Source organism: Saccoglossus kowalevskii, chromosome 14 (genome assembly GCF_978046115.1).
Source record: "Saccoglossus kowalevskii chromosome 14, keSacKowa6.1, whole genome shotgun sequence".
Classification (NCBI taxonomy): domain Eukaryota; kingdom Metazoa; phylum Hemichordata; class Enteropneusta; family Harrimaniidae; genus Saccoglossus; species Saccoglossus kowalevskii.
The window spans coordinates 9,370,294-9,384,452 of NC_140654.1; the positions used below are offsets into that span (position 1 = coordinate 9,370,294).

At 34.2% G+C, this 14,159-nt stretch overlaps 1 protein-coding gene across 3 annotated transcripts in view; it reads right to left on the bottom strand.

Moving 5' to 3' along the window:
- Positions 1–748: 748 nt before the first annotated feature.
- LOC100366771 (nucleolar transcription factor 1-like) overlaps positions 749–14,159 on the bottom strand; it is a 45,356-nt gene continuing 31,945 nt past the window's right edge. For all 3 annotated transcript variants that reach the window (XM_002738372.4, XM_078012368.2, XM_078012367.2), the window contains 8 exons: positions 11,883–12,035; positions 10,688–10,752; positions 8,296–8,428; positions 7,652–7,762; positions 7,480–7,535; positions 6,820–7,009; positions 6,351–6,434; positions 749–5,765 (listed from right to left, as the gene is read on the bottom strand). In XM_002738372.4, the coding sequence (XP_002738418.1) occupies positions 5,292–5,765; positions 6,351–6,434; positions 6,820–7,009; positions 7,480–7,535; positions 7,652–7,762; positions 8,296–8,428; positions 10,688–10,752; positions 11,883–12,035 (1,266 nt within the window). In that variant the 3' untranslated portion in view covers positions 749–5,291. The remainder of the gene's footprint in view (positions 5,766–6,350; positions 6,435–6,819; positions 7,010–7,479; positions 7,536–7,651; positions 7,763–8,295; positions 8,429–10,687; positions 10,753–11,882; positions 12,036–14,159) is intronic.

The following is a 14,159-nucleotide window of genomic DNA, read 5'->3' on the forward strand; positions in this document are numbered from 1 at the left end:
GCATTGCTACAGAGTACTAACTCGTTTATTTTACTAAGTTTGGGTAAATATTTGTTTAAGAGTTTTCATTACAGAGAAACTGAAATGGAAGTATGATTTGAAGTATATGTATCTTGTAATTTTAAAGCGACCGTGTGTAATTTAAGTTTTGAAATGTAACAGTACTTTAGGCCAGTGGCCATATAGTGCGGAATAAAGAAATAAAAAAAATAAATAAATAAAAAAAAAAATAAAAAAAGTAAAGCTAGTGTTCTAGACTTTTGGAGACCCAATAATTTGTTATTCTAATCTGGTCACTTGGAGCCAACTATCGAATGTTGGCGAGGCAAGTACATGTATGCAGGGTACTCCTACCGTATTCTTGAAGTATACCAGCATGTGCCACTGTTTTGACAGCAATTTTCATGTTCAAGCTGATTTATTTTTTTACCTCCAATTTTAATACTTTCTGTATTGTTGCATAAACAAAACAAAACAAAAAACTTCCTCATCCTTGGGGGGGGGGTGTTTAAGTAAGACAGAGCGTAAAATACACCGAATTGGATAAATGTCAGAACAACATTTTCAAAGAGATCAAGGGTATCAAAATCTGTCCATGCACATCAGAAATGACAGGAAATTGTCCTGATATGGATATGATTGAGCCAAGTGCTGGTGGGAGGACAGATGTACAACCACAGATGGAGGAGAATCTAAAAGTTCTAATTTTTTTGACATCTTGCATCTTCATTTCACGACCAACAAGACATGTAATAACTATCGAACTGTTTTTCTTTTATTATAATCCATTAACAACTTTATAAAACATTACAATTCTCTATTGACAAATTTTATTATAAATTCTGTCATCAAAACACCTTATATATCTTGATAAAAATTAAAACCATGTAAAATATCTACTTTTTTAAAACCAATTTTCCAACACAACTATCAATGTTTGACATAATTCAATAAATAAAACAAGGCTAATTACTGAGAATACATTGCTTCTCTGCAATACGAATACTGTGGAATACTTTATTTTCGCTGAAAAGGCTTTTTGGGCGTTTTGTATGGAATTTATTTTCACTGATTTTTGTTGAGTTTAATGTAAAATATAGGAAAAAAAGTATATTCGCTGGATTTTATTTTCACGGAATCATCCCTTCAGCGAAAATAAATTCTAAGCGAAAATAAAGTATTCTACAGTACATCTTTAATTTAAGAAATATTCATAATGTGGTACTCTACACTATATTAAAAACATGATCTAAGCTTTAAATTGTCAGGTGTGGCTGCAAGTTTCAAAACACAAAGTACTACATACACTTAACATTGTGTAATCTGGAATCTCATTGTTGGTTGATCCCAGAACTGTCTAACATGAGCAAATTAAATATTGCAGCATAAACCTAAGTTTCAAGAAGCTGTTGAGTTCATGGGTGAAATTAGACATTTTTCTGACAGAATCAATTTGATTCTAAATCAGTGAATTGGTCCACACACCTCAAGAACAGTAAGTCACCATGGATTGAATCACAATCTAGGCAAGTATTTACAAAGATTATTAATAAATTATAAAAGAATCTTTATCTGTAGCATTCATTTAGAATAAACTGTCAAATTAAGGTTTTTAAAAGTTGATGCCATAAGAACTTTGGCAGTCGCATATCACTTAAAAAAGTTGTTAAATTATTCCCTATAACAAAGAAAAAATGTGGGTTAACAGAACTAGTTTTTAATCATGACTTCAATTGTATGCAACTTTGACCAATTTTTTAAGTTGAAATGGTCTCTCAAGTAGGATCAATGCTAAAAAAGTTCAGGCAATTTGTATTTGGTTTGTCATTTGTTTGATGGACGATTCATGCAGCAAAATATCAAGAATGTGTAGTGCTTTAACATATTCTGCAACTTTATTTGTTGGCCACATGGCATGGTTAATGGTATAATTAAAGGCCCAGGTATACTATAAATGCGCTTCTAAACAATAGGGTTTATTTCATTGCTTGTCACGCTGTAGTAAACAGGATGCGTCATAGACTATGCAAGTCATTAACACCACTCATTAGCATAGCCACACCTCCAAGGGAAGGGCAAGCAAGTGAACTGGGCCTTTAACCATGCTGATGTGACCCCCTAATTACTGTAATCTAATTTCGAATAAATGACAACTCAAATAAATATATAAATACATCAACAACAATACTCCATCAATAAAAACAAAATATTTCTGCAAAAAAGAAATTACACAAATTGGTTAAGAGATGGCATTTGATCAGTATGTCGGCCATTTTGAAGTGGTCATAAGCACAAAATATACATTAAACTACATGGCATGAAACTGAAAAAAATATACACAAGCTGAATATATAGTTAAACATAGGCAAACACAAAGAGTAGGACTATTTTTAGTCCAGAGTGCAAGAATACAATAAAGTTAGCAGTAATGGGGCTTTTGCCCAAGTACATTTAGTACTGGTAGTCAGGTTCTCAATTTTTGTTCCCCTATTTGAAGCGTCAGATTCAGAACACTATGGTGTGTTCAATACAAGACAAATAAAACACATAAAAAAATACTTTTACACTAAATTTGAACACACCAGTGTTGTGCTTATTCATAAAAAAAGTTTTATTTAATTATCAAAGTTCAGGTGGCCTATGATTTGTTCTGGGGGTTAAACAAGCAATTTACCAAACTTACAAATGTAGCTCAACTGTATTTAAAGAGATATGATAATGAACTGTTTCTCAAGATGGCTTTATCAGCCTCCTGAAGTGAGTGAAGTACATTAAAACCATATATACAGATACAAGAAAACAATCCAAAATGAACTTCATACACAACAGAAAAAAAGGAAAATATTCCTAGAAACTTTATGTAAACCAATTTGGTCTGGTATTATTTCTGGTCTGTGCAACAGCTCTAAAGAGCAATTTTCAACCCATCACAATAGACAGAAACTCAGCTTCTATCCTCGGGGGCGGACATCCGGGCATTTTCACCGCCTGGCAAACATCGCAGTGAAAACAAAGGCCAAAAACTCGCAGAAAATGCTCCTTTGGGATTGTTGTTGAGACTCCCCTGAACAGTGCAACAAGATTAGACTTGCATGTGCAACATAATAAAAATTTGGTTGTTCAAGATTACTTCAAAGTTGAGTTTGTGTTGTTTTCTATAATTTTCACCAGCTCAACCGGCGTTCCATAGAAATGCACGGTACAGTGGTGCACGTCTTAGCAATGTGGAATGTCTTGCGACGTAGCTCCACCCGAGGATTCAAATGGTACTATTGCAAACCGAGGGGATAATATCATAGCATCCACACATATGAGAAATAGTTAAGGATGCAGCTTCTTATGTTACATAGTATCATGCAAAGGATGTTTCAAAATCACCTCCCAGAGTTTTCACCATCATCCTTTAATTATTTACATACAACTTAAATGGAAGGATAGCAAATCTACACAATTACATAGGCAACTGCAACATGGGCAGTTTTTCAAACAGGGCCCCCCCCCCAATTGGTGGAGCATTTTTCTAATTATTAAGCACAACTGTAATGCAGATAATTCCCATTCTATGTACCTAATCAAGTTATGTTTGAGGCAAGAGGTAATATGGTCACCTTTATTGACTAGTAGAAGTAAATTTACATATTGGTTTAATTTCACAATTTATTTTGAACTGAATGATTAAAGATTTATAGAACACTGGAGTAAAATACTATATCCACTTTCATTTTGCAAGACATTTTCTTAAGCTGAGAAAAATTAAAATATGTAGCAGTGACCACCTTCCTGGAGTCTTCAAGACACAAGTGGTGCAGCAACTGTCGCAAAATGGAAGCACCCCTAAGTAAGTGCCAGATTTCATTTTGTAAATTGGGTAAAATCAAGAAAATCAAATTTTCAGTCATACAGAAATGTGAAATTTTTCAAGAACTTCACAGTGCCTTAGTTTTTCACTGGCCAAAACATTCCAAACAGAGTTTGAAAAGCATTTGAAAATACAATTGTATAAACAGATTTATGTAAAGTATTGCGGGACAGTTTGTGTTCAATTAATTGTTCTGCACAAGAATTGTGCATTAACTGTCCCACAATGCACTGTGATAGTCTATTCATAAACAAGCTGATCTATGGGGTACCTATATACAAAAACTGGCTGCCCATTGCAACAAAAATACACAAATCGCAATATTGCATAGTCCAGTATTATAGTACCTATTTTCACTGAAAAAAAACTATTTATTTCAGTTGTTTGAAAAGCATGATCGTGTGATTTTGACTGACACTGCAGCTATCTTGAACATACAAGGTCACTGAGCTTAAATACTTATCAAAGGATTTTTTTCCCTGCCCTGTGGTGGCGCTCTTTCTTATCTTGTGATACATATGCTCTGAGTGATTGCATTATTTAACCCTCACACTGGAGCAGTGACATTCACTTTACAGAATGATAGCAGCAGGGTAAACAAATCCTTTTAGTTTTCATGACATTAGTGCTGTAAATGTTGATTGACAACATATTGAGGACGATTTTTAAAATTCACAACATTTCAAATTTTATAAAAGTTATCAGTATTTACTAATCATTCAACATTACTTTAAAAGTAGTGATATTAAAGATAAACACTTTCTTTTGAAGAAACACACACAAGTTATAAACATCTGAATATTTGGGAAAAATTCTCTAACTGCAGTATTTCATAGTGCATACTAAATCTTCATGAAGAAATTAATAGCATTCAGAAAGCTAAAAATGCAAGTAGTTTTTAGCATTTGGAAACTTATGAAAGCAGTTATTAGCATTTGAAAAGCTATGAAAACAGTTACTAACAGTATTCAGAAAGCTAAACAAACATATACAAGTAGTTTTTAGCATTCAGAAACTTACGAAAGCAGTTATTAGCAGCTTTGGAAAGATATAATCATGATATTAAACCAACGTAGAATACATAGTAACCATGGGAACCTGATTTTCATAAAATGGTATTGGCTAGAAATCCATCAATCATGGCTTGAGAACCCGAGTACTGATTTCAATATCTAATTGTGATGTCCAATACAATTTCCCCAACTGTCAGATAAAAATTGAATAAATACAAGATTTGAAAATACTTAAAAAGTGCATCGCCAAATAATCTGAAAAGTTGAAGCAAGCACAAAAAAATATGAGCAAAGCACAGCCTGATTGGACACAGGTTTTATAAATTTAAGTAAATCCATCTGGATAACTTTGTAATTGAGCCAGAAAACCAAAATAATTAAACAAATGTGGCTACAGAAACTGAATACCTTATATAATGTTATTCTTCTTCTGATGACGAATCTGATGCAGAACCGGATTCACTCTCAGTCCCACTGTCACTCTCACCCTCGCCTGAAGTTTCCGATTCACTTGATTCGGCTTGTTTGCCTTGTCGTTTTCTTGGTGCAGTCTGTGGTTTTGCTTGAGGTTTAGATCTGGCAGTCGTTTTTGGTTGTGGTTCTTCCTCTTCTTCGGATTCTTCTGACGAGGATTCTTCACTTCCAGATTCACTAGATGCTGAATCACTATCAGATTCACTCTCTTCTTGATTCGCTACAGGTGTTGCTTTCTGTACCACTGCAGCTTTAGGCTTAACTGCCGCTGATGCTTCAGATGCCTCACTTTCACTACCACTACTGGCACTTGAAGACCCCTCCTCTTCAGATTCACTCCCAGATTCACTTTCAGAATCTGCATCATTATCAGATTCACTTGCAGATTCTGAATCACTTTCACTTGCAGATTCTTGTACCTAATAGTAACACAAACAAACTTTGATGAATCAACCGGTCACTGGTAGCATAGTGGTTGTCGCATCAGACTCATGATCGGTAGACCCAAGTTTAAATCCTACCTTAATATCAAAAGGGTCAACCCCTACCCTTGGTGAGTGTGCCACAGTCTCAATGAAAAGGCCAATTCCACTGGCCGAGATTCATTCACTAACAAATGCGACTTTGGGGGAACCTTGGCTAAGGTTCGCAGATGCTTGTGTTCGACCGAGCCTGGTTGACGCCAGGATAGCGCATTAAATTACCATTTGATAGGAAGATGGCCGCACAGCCCTGTTATGTAGTCCCAAACATAGATACGACTTCTGTGGCAAAAATGCACTATGTGTCAGCACTAGCACTTGCAATTTACACATACAAAAAAAAAAGTCTGAAGAGACAACAATGACATTCAATGTCCGGAACTGTCGCCTGGCACCAAAAATATTTAAAAAAAAAAAAAACTTTGATGAATCACTGCACTTCTTGTATCAAGAGAACAAGAACCCATTACCATCATCTGACCCGATGATTGAATCATTTATTTGCGAGTAAAATAAGATTACCTTAGCTTTCACAGCAACTTTTCTTCGGCCCTTCTTTAGTTCGGACAATTCCTTATATCTTTTTAACTCTTCTTGCGTAAGACTCTAAAAACAGTTAGCAGAGAGAGGTTAAATCTTTTAGAATTATAATAACAAGTAATAACATGTAGAGCGATACAAATATTGATAACTGCATATAGCTTTCAGAAAGGTAATAACTGACGCTAATACAAGTTTACCATTTCCATTACTGCCATTAACATAGTATAAAATGACATACTGTGCGTTGACTAAATTATAGTCAAAAAAAAATGTCAAATCAATTTAGTTACAAAATTTGATTTTTTGCAAATACAAGACAAAAATTCTGCCATGTGTGAATACTGACATACATTATCCTGTTTACCCAGAATGCTTTGTACAGCTGTCCAAAAAAAGACTAATTGCAGCCTGTTTTTTAAATACAATTTTTTCAATAAAAAATACAAACCTTTTCAAATTTATCACGTAGTTCTTCAAATTTTTTAAACAATTTATCTCTCTTCAGTTTGTATTTCTTTTTTTCTTGGTCAGGCATCATTTTCCATCTTCTTGCAATTTCTTGTATCCTAGATTTGTTTTCCAGATGCCTTAATTCCTCACTCTGTAACATTTCTCTTGTATACAAAGCATATCCGTTGCTACAAAAACAAAACAATATCACAGGTTTGTGTGAAGTAACAGAAGAATAATGACTTTTATGTAGCTTATATAATTCAGATTTCTGGATATACTACATAAGGTAATATGACTTAAAATACTGGAAAAGCTGCTCAGATAATTTTAATGAGCTTGCACAAAAATCAACTACATGTATTTGTTTGATTAAAATATAATTAAAGCGAGAGAATCGTCACCTGTGCATGCGACAAATAGCTCTAGCGTATCATTGTTTGCAAACAAGCGCCTAACTATGAGCCTTTAACATGCATAATAGTTGCTTGGGACTTAATTCCCACATGTGCACAGGTGATGACCCCTCCCCTTTAAGGGTAATAAATTTGAAAACAATTATCATCACACTTATAAAATAATGCTTTGTAATGACATTTATGTTACTTCCCCAAAGTTTACCCATCATTTTACTTTGTTTTTACTGATTACTACTTACGGTGGGGGTTTCTTGGGTTCTTCAGCCAGTATCTTCTTGTCTATTTCCTCAAGTCTCTATAAAGAAAATGACATACTAAGTGTTGACCATAAGTTTACGGTTACATTTGAAACAATATGACTACTCCTGCGAATATATATTCAAATAATACAAGTAAGGCAATAAAACTTACCTCAATGTTCTTCTTTTGTTTGGCAGCTTCCTTCTGCCATGGTAATTTAGAAGCTTTATCAAGCCTTGCCCATTGGTCTTTCAAGGCTTCATTTGCTTTCCCTACAGTCACCTAATCAAATGTAATTATAAAAATGTAAAATCTATAACTGGTGTTGTAAGATCACAATAGACCATTTTTCGTTCACTACGAGAATAACGCGTTATGGTGTCAAACATCGCGTGGGATTCCATGCTTAATAATGTGCTGTACATATTTGATGATAAACAATTTTGATTAAGTGAGGGTGTTCGAAAGCAATATTCCTCTGACGAAGATCGGCCGGTCGATGTGAGCTACGAAATAAAGAAATTTGAGTTCAAAATCAAATCATTTGATTCTTGCGGCAGATGTTCGACGCGCGTCTTTCATGCATCTAGCGGGATCTCGCAGTTGAACGTAAAATCACCTATTGACTGATTATCTACTTTGATTCAAAACATTGTCACGTACCAGCAGACTTTTGGCCACATTATTTTTATGTGTATATGTCAGTACTATAGAAAACATTTCCAAATAGGAATGAATATGCAACAATACACCAATTTCAAGTACCACACATGTAAAAAGAAAGAAATTTAATTTTTCACAAAGAAGTAGCTTACTTTGTTTTTCTGAACATATTCTTCTGTTTTACTTTCTATCCACAGTTCTTCAGGTGTTTTAGGCAAGACTTGATTCCTTCTAATTCCGACCCTTCTCTTTTGTGTTTCCTTTAGATACTCAGGGTGTTCTTTCCTGGTGAACAAATATGCAAATCACTTAATTAAAATGCAGTTTTCAAACTAATCAGTTCGACCAGCTTGCAAAAGTAAACAAAACTGAAAACGGTTATCGATTTAAACACATTTTTAGCTTTAAAATGGATGCTGGATTTACTCAGCCATCATCAATTGGATCAAGAAAATCAAGAATACATGTGCATATGTGTGATGTGATGCATGAACATGATTCATCTCAGAAATCTCTCTAGAACAACAATATCTGAAATAAAATGGCTACCAGTCAGCCATTTTGAATCAAACCTGATAAACAAAATGATAAGTGCCCTAATATGCACTGTGTTTGAAGAAATCTGTTCGTGCACAATGCCCAGTTCTGGAAAGGAATTTTCTAGCACTAAAATGGTTGCCACATCACTCACTATCTTGAATTGGATAGCAAGACAAAAAAAATCAAGTGTACATGTATCCAAAGAACGCAAACGCAAGCATGAATGTGATCAGTATAGCCAGTCAGCCATAATCAGCACTAAAATGGCTGCTATTCGGCCATCTTTAATAAGATCACAAAAAATGCACTTACATATGTATCTCAAGACATATGTATGCACAGGGGTGAAATTATAACGTTCAACAGAGACTTGGGATTTATTTGCTCTATTAGATGCACCTCCAGTAAATGCACATGTGTCATTTACTGTATGCTACGTCACTAAAATATCAAAGACTTGCTTCTCTCATTTGCAAATGTGTTTTTAAAAATACTCATTGATACAAGGAACTTATTAATTTCCAGGGGAAATTGATTTTTAACCCAATGCAGGAAGTATTTTTTTTTAATTGAAGTGATGAAAAAATGAAAATTGAACAAAATATTTAACCACCTAAAAATGTGTACTTTTGCAGCAGTGAGTTGAAGAATGTACAAATGAGAACTGAATATGAAATTACATTATTACAATTACCGTTAAAATCCTTTTATAAACCGCATACCAAATAGTAACCGCACCCCCAATTTCAGCTTCAGTGTTAAAGAGTTCTCAACAAAAATTGAAAACATGAAAAGTACCTATTACTAACCACACCCCCAATTCAACAAGACTGTGACTGACTTTGTTTCAACCAGCTGGTACATTGTTCCTAATCCTATTCATTTGTTTTGACAACGTGCCTAAAAATATTCACACCTCTTTATTGTTCAGTAGTGTTAGGATGTCAAACACGCAGTGAAACTGCTTTTGTTCTTGCGACAACTTTTGTCAATACTCCATATGAATATGTCTGTGTGTCGCAAGTTTTCGACAATGAGCTGTTATCACCAGAAAAACTGATAAATTCTTTTTCAATGCTCAGTTTATCTTCCGAAAACAACTAATTTCTTGATTGATCTGTCATTAACATATTTAAATGACTAAGGTAATTTGAACACATGGGCACCATCCAGCATTTTGATTGGTTAATTAGCAACCTGACGTATCCAGTCAAGCAACGTGTTGTGTGCATTCAAACTACATGGCGGATGTTGTAGCACATCGATCGTTTACATGTGACCAAAATAATTCGCTTACGGTGAAACTAAGTTGAATTTTACTTGCATTTGATAACAATTCAATGTATTTATTTTTCGTGCGTTATTATAATCACTACTGAGTAATAATCAACAATTTCAACACTTCGAAAACAAGTAAGTTATTCACTTGTGAGCCGAAGCATGGCCGGATTGAGTTACCGTTGGTACCGTACTTTTTTAGTGCCATACCATGATCATTTTCTTCTGAGCAATGCATTAATGTTTGTTTTTATTTGAAGCTCCTGTCAGAATATACTTTCTGTTACGAAGAAAATTACAAAAATAAATGCATATTACATTAAATATACTGAGTATTTTTTTTTCATGTGAACAGTTTTTGTGTGACGTGACGCTTATCGCTCTTCCCTGACATCTAAATTGGGGTTACGCTTATATTCAAAAGATTGTACGGTGTATTGTTTGTTTTGTGCAAGTGATGTGGGGAAAAAATGACCACGCCCATTTAGTGATTGCAATATGTATGTAATAGAAACCGCACCCCGAACTTGAGCTGTTGATCCAAATTTTGTATTTGATACATTGTAATATAAACCGCGGCTTATATTAGGATTTTAACGGTATGTTTCTCAGTGGGGTTTGTGAACTGCAAAACCCAGGAGAATTGCTAAAAACTTCAAAATAGTGATATTAAATGCCAGTGAAAAAATAAATTGTTTAACATTAATGTACATCAAATTAACTTACACAAATTCATTCATTTGCTTTTCATATTGAGATTTCATGTCTGCTTCCTTCTTCTTGTACTTCTCCTGATGACAAAACAAAAAACATGATTAATTTGTAGATTACCACTACGCTGGTTAACATTAATAATTGCCAGTGGGTTAGGAAGATACAAAAAGTTACTTTCGCTATTTTGACTGAAGGAGGATTCAGCGAATATAACTGTTTTCTCTATATTACATGTATTATTCAACTTGTCAAAAATCAGTGAAAATAAATTCCATAAAAAACGCTCAAAAAGTCTTTTCAGCGATAATAAAGTATTTTACAGTAACACACAACCATAGTACATACGACTCCGAGTTGCGTTGTTTTGTTTGAAATACCACTGGTGATACAGTACATCAGAATATACATGCTAAACTTTATTATATGTCTGCTATGACAGTACAAAGTATACTATGCACACAAAAGTGTGACGGTCTAGACAAGTCAACACTTGAATCAACTAGCTCTAAGAAAATGCAATATCAGGTTTGAATCTTCTACACATGCATGTGTGCCCCTTCTAAGCTGACAAGATGTGCCAATCAGTTTGTGCTAATTTACTGGCCATTACTGGCGCAAAAGAAAACCATACATTGATATAGCGACTTTGGGAAAAGTCTCACTATAGTTATAGAATGTGTCAAACAAAATATGAAATATGAAATTATCGATATACAGTTACATACAATTTTAGTTTTTGTCTTGAGGAACAATCTCCCCAGCAGTAAACAAGTTGACTTACATTTCGACTCAATAATCCTACAAAATCCGTCATGTTGGGGTACACTGTTTCAATAGGTGATTTTCCGTACAATTGCAAGATCTCGCGAGATGCATGAAAGACGCGCGTCGAACGTCTGTCGCAAAAATCAAACGATTTGATTTTGAACTCGAATTTCAATATTTCGTAGCTCACATCGACGGCGGATCTTTGACAGAGGAATATTGCTTTCGAATACCCTCACTTAATGGAAATTGTCTATCATCAAATGTGTACAGCACATTATTAAGCATGGAAATGCCCCCCAAAATATTTTCATGTTTGTCAAATCCCATGCGATGTTTGACACCACTTCGCCGCTATGACCTTTGTCCTGTTTTTACGTTTGATTTCACGCATAACGCGTGATTCTCACAGTGAATGGAAAATTATGTATTAAAAACATACCTGCTTTTTCTCTGGTAATTCTCTGTATTTCTGCATTAATGTCTGATTTGCTTCTTTCATGGACATACCAGGATGGTCTTTTAAAAATTTCTCTTTTCTTTCGTTGCAGAAAAGAAAAATGGCAGAAATGGGTTTTTTTGGTCTGTCCGGATACTTATTAAAAAAAAAAAAAAAAAAAAAAATTAGAATAGCAAAAAGCAAAGACAGTTATATTCTTAAATCACATAGTGGCAAAAATATTTTGCTGATATTACATTAACTACGGTACTTCAATAATAAAACAAATAACAGATGAACAGATTGGTTCATTTTGTAAGTGTGACTAGTCCCCCTTCAACAAATTTGGCAAAAAAATAGCTACCAACTCGAGAGATATCAAAGGAAGCTTAGAAAGAAAGAAGACACATGGACACATTGGAGACACATTAAAATTAATTAAATATTTAAGATTTGCTTTCAAACAAGAAGCTTGGCAACTAATTTTTTCTGCTATTTGAGATGCATAACATAAAAAAAAAAAAGGTTTTTAGTCTAATTACGGTAGTTCCAGACCACCTATGCAATGAATTTAAATATCTGAAATGGGCTAATAATAGATAATCAATATGCAAGTTTATTAAACTAATCATGTCTGTGGATTACTTCAATGAACTAAATGAATTATTATACAAATTAAGCAGTTATTATGCATAGATTTAGGTCTGTTTGTTGTTTCAGGATGCACATGTACAATGTTTCATTATAATGTGATGATGATGATTAACTAAATTAGTGGAAAGTCGAAAAGTTAATTATTATGCAAATTAGGTAATTATTATAGATTTATATAAACCTAAAACTAATTTGATCATAACATTGTGTTAGAGTACATATGTACCAAGAATCATTGAGTTAAGATACATGTAAGTACTGTCACAGACCCTCTCTATGTTTTATTGCAATGTGATTAGAACCAAAAATTATGATTTGATTTTACCCAAAAACTGAGTGCGTCTGGAGTATTAATGTACCAAGTTTCATTGAAATGGAATAATTAGTACATGTGATATCAGTGTAAAAGCTGAAAATTGGCTAATTATGCAAATTAGGTAATTAATATGCACTGATTTTAACCAAAAACTAATCAGGTCTGTGCATTGCCCTAGAACATCAATGAACCAAGATTCATTGAAATGGGATAATTAGTACTTGTGATATTAGTGTAAAAGCCAAAAATTAACTAAAATGGCCATCATTCAGCTATTGTTAAGCAGATCATGAAACAAATGCACATATCTATTTGTGACATGATGTACCATGTGTGAGGTTTGAACTTGATCAATCCAGACAAGTCTCGGATACGGATCCAGAACTGAATTCTTTAAACAAAATTAATGCCATTCGGCCATTTCGAATTTCATCCGGAAAAAAAATGACGTGCATTAGGGTCATATTATGTTTAATGTATGTACCAAATTTGAACAAAATCCGTCCATGCATAACTGAGATCCAGGTCCGGAATGGTGAAAACGTGCGATTTCAATGCATTTTCGGCCTTAAAGCGGCCGCCATTTGGCTATCGTTAATGAGATCATGAAACAAATGCATACATATTTGTGACATGATGTACCTTATGTGTATGAAGTTTGAACTCGATCAATCCAGGCATGTCTCAGATACGGATCCAGAACTGAATTCTTTAAAACAAAATGGCCGTCAGTCGGCCATTTCAAACCAGATCCCAAAAAAATGATGTGCATCAAGGTCCTATTTTGTTTAATGTATGTACCAAATTTGAACAAAATCCGTCCATGCATAACTGAGATCCGGGTCCGGAATGCCGAAAATGTGCGATTTTGATGCATTTTCGGCCTTAAAATGGCATATGTTCCATATAATGTGTGATGTATGAGTGAAGTTTGAACTTAATCGGTCCATGCATGTTCGAGATACAGGTGATCACGGACGCATGGACGCACACAGGCCAAAACACAAGTCTAATTACTTGAAATAGCAAAAGCTGAAAAATTATTAATTATGCAAATTAGGTAATTAATATTTCACATATTTGATGGTGCATCGTTCTATGTATCTATGCAAGTTTCATTGAAATGTAATGATTAGTACCTGAGATATAGTGGAAAAGCCAAAAATTGACTAATCATTATGCAAAGTAGGTTAATTATATGCATGGATTTTTACCCAAATCACATCTATATACCAGGTTTCATCGAAATCTAATAAATAATGTTTCAGATATCAGTGGAACAGTCAGGAAACGGCTAAAAATTGAGCGGG